At 45.8% G+C, this 16403-nt stretch overlaps 1 protein-coding gene across 1 annotated transcript in view; it reads right to left on the reverse strand.

Moving 5' to 3' along the window:
* LOC137432878 (cohesin subunit SA-2) overlaps positions 1–16403 on the reverse strand; it is a 287468-nt gene that overhangs the window by 6818 nt on the left and 264247 nt on the right. Inside the window, exons 24-32 of the mRNA XM_068125155.2 lie at positions 13843–14011; positions 13549–13688; positions 13240–13341; positions 12992–13140; positions 9903–10031; positions 9528–9736; positions 8923–9109; positions 7143–7247; positions 6554–6686 (exon numbers count right to left, since the gene is read on the reverse strand). Coding sequence (XP_067981256.1) covers positions 6554–6686; positions 7143–7247; positions 8923–9109; positions 9528–9736; positions 9903–10031; positions 12992–13140; positions 13240–13341; positions 13549–13688; positions 13843–14011 — 1323 coding nt within the window. The remainder of the gene's footprint in view (positions 1–6553; positions 6687–7142; positions 7248–8922; positions 9110–9527; positions 9737–9902; positions 10032–12991; positions 13141–13239; positions 13342–13548; positions 13689–13842; positions 14012–16403) is intronic.

Raw genomic sequence — 16403 nt, forward strand, 5'->3', positions numbered from 1 at the left:
ATCTATATCTACATATATACACATATACATTTATATATACATACATATATACATATTGTCCTGTGGATGCTCTATTAAGACGGAGCACCCACGGATGACCAATTGAGCTTACTTTGAGGCATTGATCGAATACGGACTCACGATATATATATGCACGGGAGGAAAAGAGAGGAAGAAGAAGCGCCAGATTTACCTGATGCGATCCCCGAGCAGTCTTCAAACCTGCAGGAAATAAACTCAACGAACACGGAATTTAGAATAACAGGGAAAATAATAAAAGGGTTTATTTACAACGGATGCCGGGACAGGAAAACGCGATGATAAAAACTAAAACCTAAGTTGGGAGCCCACACACCAGACTTCTAAAACGAGCACAAGTGAGAATTTACGAAAGTAACCTCGTCGTGTGGGTGTGGGCTTATCTAAATCTGCAGTCAGGGATCGTCAGGCTCGAGCACGTCGTCCGAACACGGCTCCGGTTGGCGGGGAGAAGGCCTCGACGTTGGCGCGAAGCAAGCCTCCGTTGGCGGGAACCTCTCGCTCCGCACTGCTGGGCCTCACCGGCCATCCAGCTCACCCGGCCATTTGGTATTCCAGCAGCAAGCCGCCCTCGTCCATGTGCAATCGCTCGTGATGTCCGGAACCAAGATGAGAGAGTCGATGGCAGAGGAATGCGTAAGTGGCAGCAGGAGAAGAAGGGAAGAGAGTCACAAGCGAGGAGGAGGACGTCTGGGCAAGAAGGCATCAAAAACCGAGAGAGCAGAAGGGGCAAAATGTCGGTCTCCTCATTCTTTTATTGGCCGCCCCGTGACGTCACCGGTCCTCTGTACCAATCCCTGTCGGCCAACATCACAGGCTCAACCCTCCACCAATGGCCACGTCACTCCTCTCTCATGCCATCGGTCGGTGGCCAATCAGTTCGTCGCTTCCTTCCACCAACCAGTGGGTCGCTTCTTGCTCCTGCCTTCCGGTTGGTCAACTCCTGCCCAATGGGGTCCTTCTGACCGTGGTTCTCGGCCTGCCTGCACGATGTGTGCCTTGTGGTGATGTCAGTGGTGGTATCCCATCGGCAGTGCTCCGAACTGGCTTAAGGTGGGTTTTATTGTTATTGTGGTGGAGGGGAATTTAAGTAGTGCATGTGGTGTAACTAATGGGCCTAACTAATGTCTATGGTGCGTTGCCATACGGGACAAAGGAATGATCACCAGGTCTGACACACAGGGGAATAAGCATAATCCCTATTCTACTTATCACAAAGCCATCCTTGTATGACCACAAATATTCACTTAATCCGATATCCGGGCTACAAAACGTATTACATCGAGATTCCCTATCACGACAACCGGAGCATGATATCTACACAGATCTATCTGAATCTATATATGTCCCTACGCCAAAATTCATAACACAGCCCCCCACCTGGAACCGTAACCCCTGCAAGGTTCACTGCAGGCGCTATCATTCCAGTCTTAACGCTTACTGTCTCGCACATAATTAGCCTATGAAATAAATCAGGAGGGCTGTGGGAAGTGAGCCAAAGCTACCTACCTATTCTCTTTGCCATGCTACCCCCTTAAACAACCATGCATTTCAAATATTTACAATCATTAGAAGTTCGTGCTCCTGGGGAGGAGGAAACAAACAACACTCAAAAACCTAACTTAACTACAAAACTTAACCAAACTTGCAAAAATTCAAAAATTCCAACAAACATTTGTACAACCCCAGTCTACAGACCGCGTCCCCCCAGTGTATGCCACAATACTCAATGTTACCTGCGGGGCCATCACAATGCACCACAAATTTCCGAGGGCACTGTCCTGGTGTTACAGGTGAATGACATGGCTCGGTGGATTTCACCCACATTCATTCAACACAAACCCATAACCACTCATACACATTCCAAAAATAATCAAGACACAAAACTCATTGCAAACACATATTGCACCCCCCTGCAGGACCATGGCATAGATGTCATACACAGGTGTGTGCGTTTCTACTAGGCAGCGGGGAGGTACCGTCCAAGCAAGATGGTGGGGGCGCTTCAGGCTGTGGTGCCCGCAGTCCCAAAAACAAGTCACCCAACTTACAACTTATTCGCCCCCCCCCCCCCTTTACCTCTTGGGCCCGTGACAGCCAAACAGCTCCTCACGCTGTCACCCCGCCGGTGGGGGTCTCCACACACCAGGCTTCGTTGCCTCAGGCTTCCTTGCAGCCTCACGGGTCGCCGGGAGTCTCTCACCCCAGGGCGCCCAAACAGACCCCACCACCGACGGGCTTCAATTTCCAGACACCACTGACTGCCAGGGGTAATTACTGCAGAGGGGATGGCAGTCATCACTCCTCCAGACCTTGATCCATACCAGCGGACACACACACCTTTCCCACCCATAAAATCCACAAAAACATCCCCTCCCCCGCTGCCATTCAATTCTCCAACACATATTTCCATGAGAAGATGTTACAAAAGAGGTGTTTCCAAACGTTGCTGCCATGGCCTGCCATTATGTGAAATCCCTGTTCACATTTAAATTTCTAAACACATCACAAGAATCATCACTCATTCTCAATTTCCATTCTCCATGACCACATCAAAACACATAACCTCTACCCGTAAACAAACGCCACCCACAAGACACTGTGTGGCACACATTCTAATCCCTTCACCGGCCATGCCACCATTCTCAACCCGCCCCCTGCTCTAAATCACATGTCCCAATTTACATAAGCAAGTCCTGAACCCTGGGACAACACACTTCAAAGTCTTACCTCACCTTTATGTGCAGGTATTTGCCAGTTGGTCAGGTCCAAAGTGCCATCCACCCGACAAAATCCCAAAATTTTATCCCATTGGGCCTGTCAAATTTCACAAAATGTCTCTTTTATCCCACTGTGCTGGCAAGTATGTGGATCCGCCCCCAACGGTGATCTGTACTACATAACTACATGTGGCCACGACAGCTCCGCACCTCTACCGTGCAAGGGCCATCGGGAAAAGCTGAGCAGCCGAAACGCCAACATGGCCCATGAGTGTACATAAGGGTGTGACCCACCATCCATCCTTCGGCCCCCCTGCGAGGAACACGGCTGCACTAGCCCCAGCTGGCCAATGTGGTGAGCACCTGATGCCAGCAAACACTACCACACCCACAAACCTCGGCTCCGGGGTAGGCAGTCACAGTGCGTGGCATCCACATCACATCACCTGCACCTCCCACATCCCCGAGTCCACACAACTGCAGCACCCAGTGCCCACCCACACTTGACTACGCCCAAGGTCCAGTCGACAGCCATGCTCCACCAGGCGACTCACACAGAAGACATGGTCCACACCCCTCGGGCACCCATAGCACCACGTTGACCTCCAGACTACCCAACTACAATCTCCACAACCCCACGTCCCATATATCGGCACAGTTACCTCCGTAACCAGTTGAAGGCTGTGTCCTGCTAACCTATCAATTTTTATCCCAGCCTCCAACACTTTGGTCTAACACACCTGAATCAATAATGGTGCCACTACTGTCAGTGTCCACCATGGCCTCTCAAAATTCACCCTTAAATTTGCATCTAACCCACAGATTACCCATGCCAAATATTTTTCACATTTTACTAATCTCACCAAAGAAGGGTGCTCCACCATACACATGCCAGCCGAGCATGGCCCATATGCTCGGCTCGTTACACATTCCAGATTAATCAAACCCATGGCTCCCTTCCCAAGCCGAGAGTCCACAAATCAAAACGAAACATCTGTGGAAGATCATTCTCACACCATCACGTTCCACAGATGCCCCAATGGTTGTCCGGTGGGCGATAGCATTCCTGTCCATGTGGTTCGACCCGCATCCATAGACCAGCACAGCATGGCAGGTCATCATATGCTGGCTGTACCAGAGTCTCAGGGAGAGGCTGTCAGGCCGCATGCCCAGGCGGTCACCACATCAGGCCCATGTTGGCCGTCCGCGGTGCCGCCACCAAGGCGCGACCCACAACACCTCCCCCTAGTGGTCCTCATATACACCATCCCAGGCCTGTGAGAAACCACCTCGGACCCCCCAGAGGTCTTAGCCCCCACCAGGGTCCGGTGACCCTGCCGGCCCGAGACACACTCTCGGGCGGCGCCCCAATGGACAAGGGACGCCACACTCCACCAGTCCCCCCCCGTGGGGCCCAGGTCGTACCATGACACCAATTGTCGGACCCCACGTCCAAATCTCGCCAGCACAGCCCCCCAGATGGCTGTCATCATCCCATTTGGAAAGGGGCACCTTTTCCCCGAGGCTGACACCAATGACCTCTCCTGGTCCAGGTTCCGCAGCCCAGGGACACACTCCCCCCAAGGCTGTTCCAAATCAAATTCCCATTTAAATATAAATTTCTTTTTCCATTTAAAATTTTTAATCTTCCATGCCAAACCGCAGCTGCAGGTAACAACCCCTTCCTCAGGTTGTTCTGCCCCTCCCTGCAGCTGTTCCAAATTCCCTACGGGGACCAGATACTCCAAGGCTCTATCTCCCGACTCTCCCATGCCCAAATCCAGCTCGGAGCCAAAACACTCCCCCTGCTGGGTATCCAGTTTCGGAGCCTCTTGTTCCCAATTGGTGTTCGTGCTGAGGGTCCCCTCGGTCACCTCAACCTCATCAACCGACCTACTCACCTCATCCCCCAAGCTCCCTTGGGTGTGTCAGGGATAGTCAGGCTCGAGCACGCAGTCCGGACGTGGCTCCGGTGTTGGTGGGAGGAAGGCCGCCCGGTCATTGGCGCGAACCTCTTGTTCAGCGCTGCTAAGCCAGCGTACGCTGCAGCGGCAAGCCTCACTTGTATGCTCGTCACTCGCACGTGAATGCAGGGGAGGAGAATCGTCAGCGCTCCACCGTCTCTCCACCGTCCGTCGTCACCCAACAAGCAAGGGTCCAGGGTCAAGAACACAAGGGGCAACATAAAGCGCAGGGAGAAGGTCCAGAACAAGAAGGGCAAAATGCCGGCCAGCCAGTTCCTTTATTGGCCGTCTCGGGACGTCACCGGCACTTCTCCTCCAATCCGCGCGTCGCTTCTTGCTCACCTCTCACGTCCTCCGTGGTCTTCGCCAATCGGTTCTCTGCTTCCTTCTCGGCATTCCTTCCACCAATCCGGGGAAGCTTCTTGCCCCTCCCTCTACCAATCGGCGGGCTTCATCCTGCCTCGTCTCCCTATTGGTGGTGTCTCGTCCAATCGCTGCCCCTTTGGGCGTGTCTATTGCCTGCTTGCTCGATGTTTTATCACCATGCTGGCACAATGCGTGGGCGCTTCCTGCCTGCACTACTCTTCTTCCGGTGAGTTTTATTGTGGGGGAGGTGGGGGGGGGGGGGGTGGGGTGAGATTTAATTAATACGTGTGTGCTGTTGGGCCTTTCCTGCTCTACGTGTCTAGTGTGTTGCCATACGGGACGAAGGATAAATCACAGGTCTCACGAACAGGGCAATCAACATAATCCCTCCTCTAGTTAGCACAAGGCCATCCTCATATGACCACAAATATACACTTACGTGAACAAACCACCTAAACAAAATTACATGTGGGGTTCCCTATCACAAGAATCGGAGCACACTACCTATACAGATCTACCTGAATCCATATACCATTCTACCCAAAATTCCTAACAATATACATTAAAAAAAAAAAAAAAAACTATCTATCTATCTATCTATCCATCTATCTATCTATCTATCTATCTATCTATCTATCTATCTATCTATCTATCTATCTATCTATCTATCTATCTATCTATATATATATATATATATATATATATATATATATATATATATATATATATATATATATATATATATATATATATATATATATATATATATATATATATATATATATATATGTACACACACACACACACAAACACACAAACACACACACAAACACACATGTAAAATTGTTTGAAGTAAATTTGATTTTCAATAGAAACGATTAAGCAGTTCTGGTTCATAATTTCACGGCATCAGTGGAGCGAGGAAGAAATGTATTTATTAATGTCTGGATACGAATTTGACAAATGTGATGTATATCGAGCTCCCTTTGCTGGGTACAAAGCTAACTGATCAAGTGAATGGGTAGGTATGGTGGCTGAGGGGAATGACCTGACTGCCCCACCCACTCTGGTCTCCACATGGTAATAGTCTAGAGTCGAGACAATGTGGTTGACCCCGATGAACTCGACAACTTATGATGGGCCCAAAAATATTATATCAGAATGGTGCAGATCCGAACACATAAAATATCTCTTAAATGTACACACACAAAGTTTCATCTCTTACATTAAATATATCAAAGTCAAATAGAGAATATTTCCGAATGAGCACACTCAAAAAAAATATTGTTAATGAAAACATTTGCTGTTGTTTAATTTGTAAGGAGAAAAACAATAATATCCATGAACCTTCAATTCTGTCTATAAAGTACAAAATTTAATCAAATGACAAGAAACTGCAGTTCAGTTTCTTGCACATTCACCCTCAGCACATAACACAGAGGTCTGACCATATTCATTACTCACCAAGTCAATGTCGATTGTATCATCGAAGTATGCCATTCCCTCATTGAGGTCTTCAAGGCGCCCCTCCGAAGACATCATCACGTCCTCCACAATTGGCTCCTCATCTTCCTCCATAAGGTTGGGGCCCCTGGGTCTGCATACAGTTTGCACCGAATCACACTGCGCCCACAGGACCAAAAATTCTAGCGGTCTCCGATCGTAACACCCTCTAAGCTACCAACAAAAAAAGGGGGGATGGTGGAAAGGAAATAATAAATGGTGGAGTTTTGCAGCCCGGGTCCCTAGGGTATCTTCACAGACATTGGGAGCTGGTAGAATCATGTCCGCGGAACCCATGTGGGGCTCCGGTGCCTCTTCGTGGACAACGGGAGCAGGTAGGATACGGTCCATGCAACCCGCCTGGGCCGCATAAACCAATATGAAGAATGGGATGGTGCAACAGGAATACAAATGGATAGATTTTGCAGTATGCACAGTGCAGTGGAAGAAAAATATATCTAAACATTAGTGGCGAATCCCTATTTACACAGGTAGTGACCATGTGTGTAGCCAGTCAGCACAAGTTGCTGGGATTGCAGTGACAGCTTACACAGGCTGTCGGCTGTTGGGTTTCGCGTAACTTATGACGGAGCGCTCTCTCCTTTTCGCATCATCCCCACCAGCACGCTGTGCTTCAATCCAGGCCATCTGAGAGCTGGAGGGGAATGGGCAAAATCGATGTGAGAATGATATACTTTCCATTGTGAGCATACTAAAATAAAACAATTCACTGTATGTGTGCGTGTATGTGAGTGTATGTGTGAATGTATGCATGTAAGTGTGAATATAATATAAAACATAACCACCTTTAGAGGCCATTTTCCCCCGCAAAGCGGGGGTTGGCCTTTTTCGGGAACCGTGGTTGTTGTTGTTTTTTGGTCCCCTTTTTGAAGCAATGTTTTACGGCCGGATGCCCTTCCTGACGCCAACCCTGTTTGCCGCCTTTAACGACAAACAGGGAATTACCAGTGAACTGGTACTCAATTTGCCGACCTCGGAAGGATGACAGGCTGAGTCAACCCCCCTGGCGTTAATTCAGCCATCGACCGGGATTCGAACCCAGGATCCTAGGATCCCAAGCCGGCACCCTAACCGCTAGTTCAACACCAGGGTTGGACTGGACTGTGAATGTAAGTGTGAATTACGCATGCATGTATGTATGTGTGAATTATGCATGTATGTATGTGTGAATGTATGTATGTATGTATATGCATGTGTGTATGTGTTTGTGTGTGTGTGTATGCATGTGTGAAAGTGTGAATGTATGTATGTATGTATGTATGTATATATGTATGTATGTATGTATATATAGTATGTATGTATGTATGTATGTATGTATGTATGTATGTATGTATGTATGTATGTATATATATATATGTATGTATGTATGTATGTATGTATATATAGTATGTATGTATGTATGTATGTATGTATGTATATATGTATGTATGTATGTATATATAGTATGTATGTATGTATGTATGTATGTATGTATATATGTATGTATGTATGTATATATAGTATGTATGTATGTATGTATGTATGTATGTATGTATGTATGTATGTATATATAGTATGTATGTATGTATGTATGTATGTATATATGTATGTATGTATGTATATATAGTATGTATGTATGTATGTATGTATGTATGTATGTATGTATGTATGTATGTATGTATATATAGTATGTATGTATGTATGTATGTATATATGTATGTATGTATGTATGTATATATAGTATGTATGTATGTATGTATGTATATATGTATGTATGTATGTATGTATGTATGTATGTATGTATGTTTGTATGTATGTATGTACATAGTCTCATCATTTTAGATTCAAAAACAGCTGGGCCAATCTCCCATCAAATTTTGCACATGTGCTCAAGGTACCAAGGGTCAGGTCATGGGCTAAAAAAAATTCCCCCCTCAATGTCCTGCCGACTCTCCTCCCACCCCTCACGCCGTCGTCAATGTGAAGACGACTTGCGATTTTCGCCTGTACACGACGAATAGTGCAATTGGCTTAACTACCAGCCCCTGTTGGAGGGAGCTGGTATTGACATATTTTTTCACTTCCTGAGGGAATGGGTGTTACTATTACTGAAAGGACACACAACCATTCATCCATCACGCGAAGGAAAAGCAGGACATCGAGCAGGGAGGGAGTATTGGCACAATAGTTAACGATAGACATGGAGTGGATAATACCAGTAAATACAAATGAGCAAAGCAATGCAGATTAAATGGCCGTGAAACAAAGAACGAATGAATGACGACACAAACACAGTCAGACAGATTCCAGCAAAAAATAAGAATAAATACTTTGCTATGTAGTCCATGTCAGAGCTGTTTTCGGAGCCCTCGTGCTCCTCTCCATAAGTGCCGTGTTCTTCCCGACATGGGGGCGGTACCTCCCGTAGCGCACCGGCGGCCAAAGGAACTCCCGGGAATGGTGCTGGGGTGTGCAGAGGTTCGTCCCTGCCGACCCATGAACCTTCGCTGCTCTCGTCTGACCCGTTAAGAAGCCATCGGGAGAAACAAACGCGACGATTACCAAAGCGATGAGTGGTTACATAAAAAAAAAAAACACCTTTAGAGGCCATTTTTCCCCACAAGCGGGGGTTGGCCTTTTTCGGGGACCGTGGTTGTTGTTGTTTTTCGGTCCCCTTTTTGAAGCAATGTTTTACGGCCGGATGCCCTTCCTGCCGCCAACCCTTTTTGTCGCCTTTTACGACAAGCAGGGAATTACCAGTGAACTGGTCCTCAATTAGCCGACCTCGGAAGGATGACAGGCTGAGTCAACCCCCCTGGTGTTAATTCAGCGATCGACCGGGAAGAGTGGTTACATAAGGAAGGTACAAATTGTTCAGATCGTGTCAGGAATACAGTCCAAAAAATGATGTGCAGTAATAAATAAATAAACTTGCCATCGTTCTGTCGGCGTCGAGCACACATGGCCTTGTCCCTTCGGTTGCGTGCAGCTGAGCCCTTGCTGCTGCCGCCGCTCGTGACCGACATGCGGTCATCGTCGGTGATGCCAGTTAGCAGCGAATTACGGTAGGCGATTAATGGGAGCCAGACGTCCTCTCGCCTCTCGGCCATCAAGTCCACGAGGAACTTCTCTAGGTAGGTATGACTGTGGAGGTCATGTTACAAAAAAGGGATACGAAGGACAAGTGAATGAGGGTGGAGTTCAGTGCTTGGTGGGGATTAGAAAAGAATGAATGAAGGAAACCAGGCATTAAAGGAACAGGTGTTTAGGCAAGTCCATCGAATGCGAGGAAATCAGAAGAGGGACCTACACGGTGCGCTTATCCTGTCGGAGCAGTTTGGACGAGAACTCGCTGAGGATGTCAAGGAATGCCAGGTTCGGAGGAGGGAAGGACGGGCCATTGGGATTTGGATCTTTAAATGTATAATCAATGCCATCTCTAGGGTAGGGAGCGTGACAGAGGTGATTTGGAACACTTCAACATGGGTCTGGAAAATGAAAATAATCAAGCTTTCCCATAAAGTTTTTACAACGGACTAAAGAGAAGGCCAGAGTATGGCCCTTTAAATCAGCATCTAAAAATGTCAACAAACAAATATCCTGGTCAAATAAATTATAAACTGCCAAACGAGTGCAGGTTTGCCACGCGGGATTTCCCCCGTCCGCTCGGCCAATCACTCGAGGCAATGTCCGTGGCCTTTCCGCAACGCTCAATGCTATAATGATCGATATCCAAACGCAGTCGTTACGACTGCCCAATGTGATACTCGCCTGGCGTGATGAAACTCACCACCCGACGCTCGCAGCACATCTCGTGTCCATTTGAATCCACCTTGATTGGTTTGTTTTATTAACGAGCTATTTTATAGAAAGTTCAACTTCAATGAAACGAAGGAATGAATAATTATTTCAACAAAATAATTGAGTAATAGACACAACCACGACACAGGCAATTAAGCATGTACTTAATAGACAAATACACTGACTTTGTCCAGAAATTGTAGGCCTATGTGGTGATTAGTGCGATGGAGTGGCCATTTCCATGTACGGACATTGTGCGTGGCACAAGAAGGGTATGTGATCCTCGGTCAGTAAACTTATTTATCTATAATACCGGCACTAAAAAATAAAACACACCCTCCGTCCCCATCTTTGTGAGGAGGAGCAGCAAAGCTTGGAACGTGTGTGCATGTTTGCCTGAAATTTGCTCCTACTCTGCCCCATCTTAGTGAGGAAAGGGGCAGAGCTTGGAACGTGTGTGCATGTTTGCCTAAAATTTGCCCATACTCCACCCCATATTGGTGAGGAGAGGGGTGGACCTTGGAATGTGCATGCATGTTTGCCTGAAATTTGCTCCTACTCTGCCGCATCTTAGTGAGGAAAGGGGCAGAGCTTGGAATGTGTGTGCATGTTTGCCAAAAATTTGCCCATACTCCACCCCATATTGGTGAGGAGAGGGGTGGAGCTTGGAATGTGCATGCATGTTTGCCTGAAATTTGCTCCTACTCTGCCCCATATTGGTGAGGAGAGGGGCGGAGCTTGGAATGTGTGTGCATGTTTGCCAAAAATTTGCCCATACTCCACCCCATATTGGTGAGGAGAGGGGCGGAGCTTGGAATGTGCATGAATGTTTGCCTGAAATTTGCTCATACTCCACCCCATATTGGTGAGGAGAGGGGCAGAGCTTGGAATGTGCATGCATGTTTGGATTGTTTGCCTGAAATTTGCTCCTACTCTGCCCCATCTTAGTGAAGAAAGGGGCAGAGCTTGGAATGTGTGTGCATGTTTGCCAAAAATTTGCTCCTGCTCCGCCCCATCTTGTTGAGGGGAGGGGAGGAGCTTGGAATGTGCATGCATGTTTGCCTGAAATTTGCTCCTGCTCCACCCCATATTAGTGAGGAGAGGGGCGGAGCTTGGAATGTGCATGCATGTTTGCCTGAAATTTGCTCCTACTCTGCCCCATCTTGTTGAGGGGAGGGGAGGAGCTTGGAATGTGCATGCATGTTTGCCTGAAATTTGCTCCTGCTCCACCCCATATTGGTGAGGAGAGGGGCGGAGCTTGGAATGTGCATGCATGTTTGCCTGAAATTTGCTCCTACTCTGCCCCATCTTAGTGAGGAAAGGGGCAGAGCTTGGAACGTGTGTGCATGTTTGCCTAAAATTTGCCCATACTCCACCCCATATTGGTGAGGAAAAGGGCAGAGCTTGGAATGTGTGTGCATGTTTGCCTAAAATTTGCTCATACTCCACCCCATATTGGTGAGGAGAGGGGTGGAGCTTGGAATGTGCATGCATGTTTGCCTGAAATTTGCTCCTAATCTGCCCCATCTTAGTGAGGAAAGGGGCAGAGCTTGGAATGTGTGTGCATGTTTGCCTAAAATTTGCCCATACTCCACCCCATATTGGTGAGGAAAAGGGCAGAGCTTGGAATGTGTGTGCATGTTTGCCTAAAATTTGCTCATACTCCACCCCATATTGGTGAGGAGAGGGGTGGAGCTTGGAATGTGCATGCATGTTTGCCTGAAATTTGCTCCTAATCTGCCCCATCTTAGTGAGGAAAGGGGCAGAGCTTGGAATGTGTGTGCATGTTTGCCAAAAATTTGCCCATACTCCACCCCATATTGGTGAGGAAAGGGGCAGAGCTTGGAATGTGCATGAATGTTTGCCTGAAATTTGCTCATACTCCACCCCATATTGGTGAGGAGAGGGGCAGAGCTTGGAATGTGCATGCATGTTTGGATTGTTTGCCTGAAATTTGCTCCTACTCTGCCCCATCTTAGTGAAGAAAGGGGCAGAGCTTGGAATGTGTGTGCATGTTTGCCAAAAATTTGCTCCTGCTCCGCCCCATCTTGTTGAGGGGAGGGGAGGAGCTTGGAATGTGCATGCATGTTTGCCTGAAATTTGCTCCTGCTCTGCCCCATATTTGTGAGGAGAGGGGCAGAGGTTGGAAAGTGAATGTATGTTTGCCTGAAATTTGCTCCTGCTCTGCCCCATCTTGGTGAGGAGAGGGGCAGAGGTTGGAAAGTGCATGTATGTTTGCCTGAAATTTGCTCCTGCTCCGCCCCATCTTAATGTGGAGAGGGGCGGAGTTTGCATCAAGCAAGCAAAGTCGGTTCAATACACTATATATATTTTATATGGTTGATGCAAGCACCACTGCTGCGATTTTGTCATTTCCTACAGATCAAGATACACAAATGCCAAAACAGTGCGATGCAAACTTTCTGCAAACAGTGCGATGCCTGGCTCAGCAAAGAATCAAAATTGTCCTTCAGGTCGGCTTGCAGCATTTATCAAATCAAGGCTGAATATACAAAGACACGGCATGCATATGTTTGTGTGTGCATAAGAGCAAGAAAAATGGATGCACAGTGCCAACATGCTAGGAAGTGTACGCACTTGTGCAAGGCCGCGACAGCTTCACGGGTTTTCTGCTGGTCGAGGCCAAAGGTGAGTGAGAAACGACGCGCAAGCTCCTTGATGGCATTGAACGCCGAGGAGGAACGTTCCACCAAGCTGCCCGTCTCTTGCAGCAGCTCGTGGAAGAGCTACCCCAAGAGGAGTACAATAGGCGAGAAAAGAAAACGTGAGGAATGTAAAATATTTTGAAGATCTTGTGTAGATGTAGAAAACTGTTGCGTTCTCACCTGTTGAAGACTGAGGATGAGGGTCTTGGCACATTGGATCTTGTCCGTTTGCCGTGTTTTGCTCAAGGTTTCCTTGATAATGTCTCCATAATCATTGTAATACTGCATTGTCGGAATTGAGAAGGAGTCAGGGCACGGTCGAACACCTCCCCAAAGAACCGGCTCACCGACACAATTTTCATCGATAGCCAGCATGTCCTTCGTGCACCCTCTGCCTAGTTTATACCCATTTTGGGATCTAACACAGATCTGTTCATCAGCAACTTCAACCTTTTCTCCCCGACACGTGCGCATGCAAATGTTTCTCACCTTCATATAATGTTTAAAAATGTCGGCTCCAGAGCTCATGTCCACAACATTGTAGACAATGAGCTTGCAGAATCCAGCGAGCAGGTTACGCCGCTTATGGAGAGCCTCAATCTTATTTGCTTCATCCTCTTCATCTCCGTCTGCAGACGATTAAATAAGTGGGGGAAATGTCCAGTTATTTTTTCCTAAGATCTTCCGAAGCATTTTAAAATTCAGAGTTCACTCTGTCCTACTGACTTCTACTTTCAGGCACACGACATGTGAAATCACAGTGATAATTTGTCATTTGCACACCCATGCTTTCGTCGTCCTGCTCGATGAACACGTGGTCCATGACGAAACCAAGGAGCTCTTGCTGCAAGGGCATATCCGGCGAATATACAAGCGGCATGAAGTTATCCCGCCCTCCAGACATAATCTGGTGGCTGAATATCATGAGGGTATCGCAGAGCAAGGTGAATGCCTGTGGTACGAGGAAACATGGGTATGGGGATAACAACATTATTTAAACAATTTGCAGCTTATAAACTGCCCCAGCATCAACAAATGCTGATCAAGGCGAACATATTGTTTCCATTAAAAAAACATTCCATTGTGCCAAATGCAAAAAATTGCCAACAATACATTACGTATACATATACATATACAATATACATATATATATATATATATATATAAGCAAAGATTTGCGGTTGGGAGTAAATCCAAATGACTCCATGGTAAGATCTCCAACCTTTAATTGAACAAACAATGACTCAACGTTTCGATTAACAACATGTGAAGCCACACGCCTCCGTTAATCTTCCTCAAGAGTGATAAAATCATCTCAACATCCCCTTATATGCACAGTGGGCGGGGTATATGCAAAGTGGGGTGGGCAATGCTGGACAGCCAATGAAACCGTATCACACCGCTCTCGTGAACGGAGACGTTATTGACCAAATTCAAAAATCAACCGCATATTAACGGCTGAAAATAATCCTGTAAGCAATGCTGGATTATAACTCAAGTTTTAATATATTTGCAGTTTTAATTTAATTTACAATTTAAATGTTTACAAGTTTAACTTTTAATTAAATGTAATTATTGTTCCTGATTTTCTAAAGACTTGAGTTATAATCCAGCATTGCTTACAGGATTATTTTAAGCCGTTAATATGCGGTTGATTTTTGAATTTGGTCAATAACGTCTCCGTTCACGAGAGCGGTGTGATACGGTTTCATTGGCTGTCCAGCTTTGCCCACCCCACTTTGCATATACCCCGCCCACTTTGCATATAAGGGGATGTTGAGATGATTTTATCACTCTTGAGGAAGATTAACGGAGGCGTGTGGCTTCACATGTTGTTAATCGAAACGTTGAGTCATTGTTTGTTCAATTAAACGTTGGAGATCTTACCATGGAGTCATATATATATATATATATATATATATATATATATATATATATATATATATATATATATACATATACATACATACATATATATATATACAAAAATATATATAAATAAATATAAATATAAATATATATATATATATAAATATATAAATAAATAAATAAATATAAATAGATATAAATACTAGCCGAAAGCACCCGGCGTTGCCCGGGTTCTTTTTGAATGAATTTACTACTATAATTCAGCTTTTACTCACGGCCGTAAAAGACTGACTTCTATAATTCAGCTCAGCCATAGAAGATTGACTTCTATTGACTTCTTCTATTGACTCCTATATATATATATAACTGTAATTTTTTTACTTCCCCCTATCCTCTATTATCCATTTGACAGTTTATCTTTTTGTTGTGGGGAGTATCTGGAGTGTAGTTCAGCTGGGGGTGTATTTCAGCACGCCAATGGATCAAGCAGGTTTCTTCCTTTTACAATGTGACTTTTCCTGTTTTTAGGCCAAGATCAATATTCCTAATTACAAATCCATTCCATGAAAGTTAGTTACTGAAATCAAACGTTATTTTTAAGACATACAATATTTGTACAATACATACATAGATACAATACAATACATACAGTATTTGTACAATGGAGAAATATGTTGATGTGGCACAAATATGGCAGAAGGTTTGACCTTTTCCCACTCCAATTTCGACTTTTTAAGATTAATAAAACTAGTGATAGCATTCAACCATTTGAGCGAACCCTCAATCTTATCAAGTGATGAAATAAAACTTGACAGTGAATGACTTCAAGTATCTTTGTTCCTGAGTTAACTCAACTACGCAGGATTCCAAACAAAGAAAAGCTGCCGCATGGAGAGAATGCAACAAACGTTCAAAAACATAGAGGCCAACACTCTCTCGCTGTATCAAGGGTTGACTATTCATAGAAGCAGTTGAGACCGTCCTGCTTCATGGAAGTGAAGAATGCAATGCACCTTCACTGCGACCTACGAGAAGGGACTTGATGGATGCTGTACTCGACTTCTTTGTTGAGCTTTCAATGTCCATCAACCCGGAGCATAGGACAAACATAGCTGTATGGTTCTCTTCCAAGGTTGTTGGCTAAAATTAGAAGATGTCTCAAGATTGTTGGGCATTGCTAACACCGCAGAACGAACCTGTTTCCAATCTTGTACTGTGGACGTCTAAACATAGAAAGCCGAAGCTGTGCAGACCAGCTCTCAACCAAGTCAACAAGTTGAAAGATACGGGCCTGGAGCAAGAGGAACTGCACACAGCAACACTCCATCTAGACCTAGAGGCTTGGAAGCTGAGGATCAATATCATCTGAGTTTGGCCAAAGAGCCGACTTAAGAAGAAGAAGAAGTACACATGTAAACCGTCATGCCAAAGTTGGTTAAACATGTGGCACACCTCATTAAAACCCCCACCACACC

Source organism: Myxine glutinosa, chromosome 8 (genome assembly GCF_964187855.1).
Source record: "Myxine glutinosa chromosome 8, kmMyxGlut1.1, whole genome shotgun sequence".
In the NCBI taxonomy this organism is placed as follows: Eukaryota; Metazoa; Chordata; class Myxini; order Myxiniformes; family Myxinidae; genus Myxine; species Myxine glutinosa.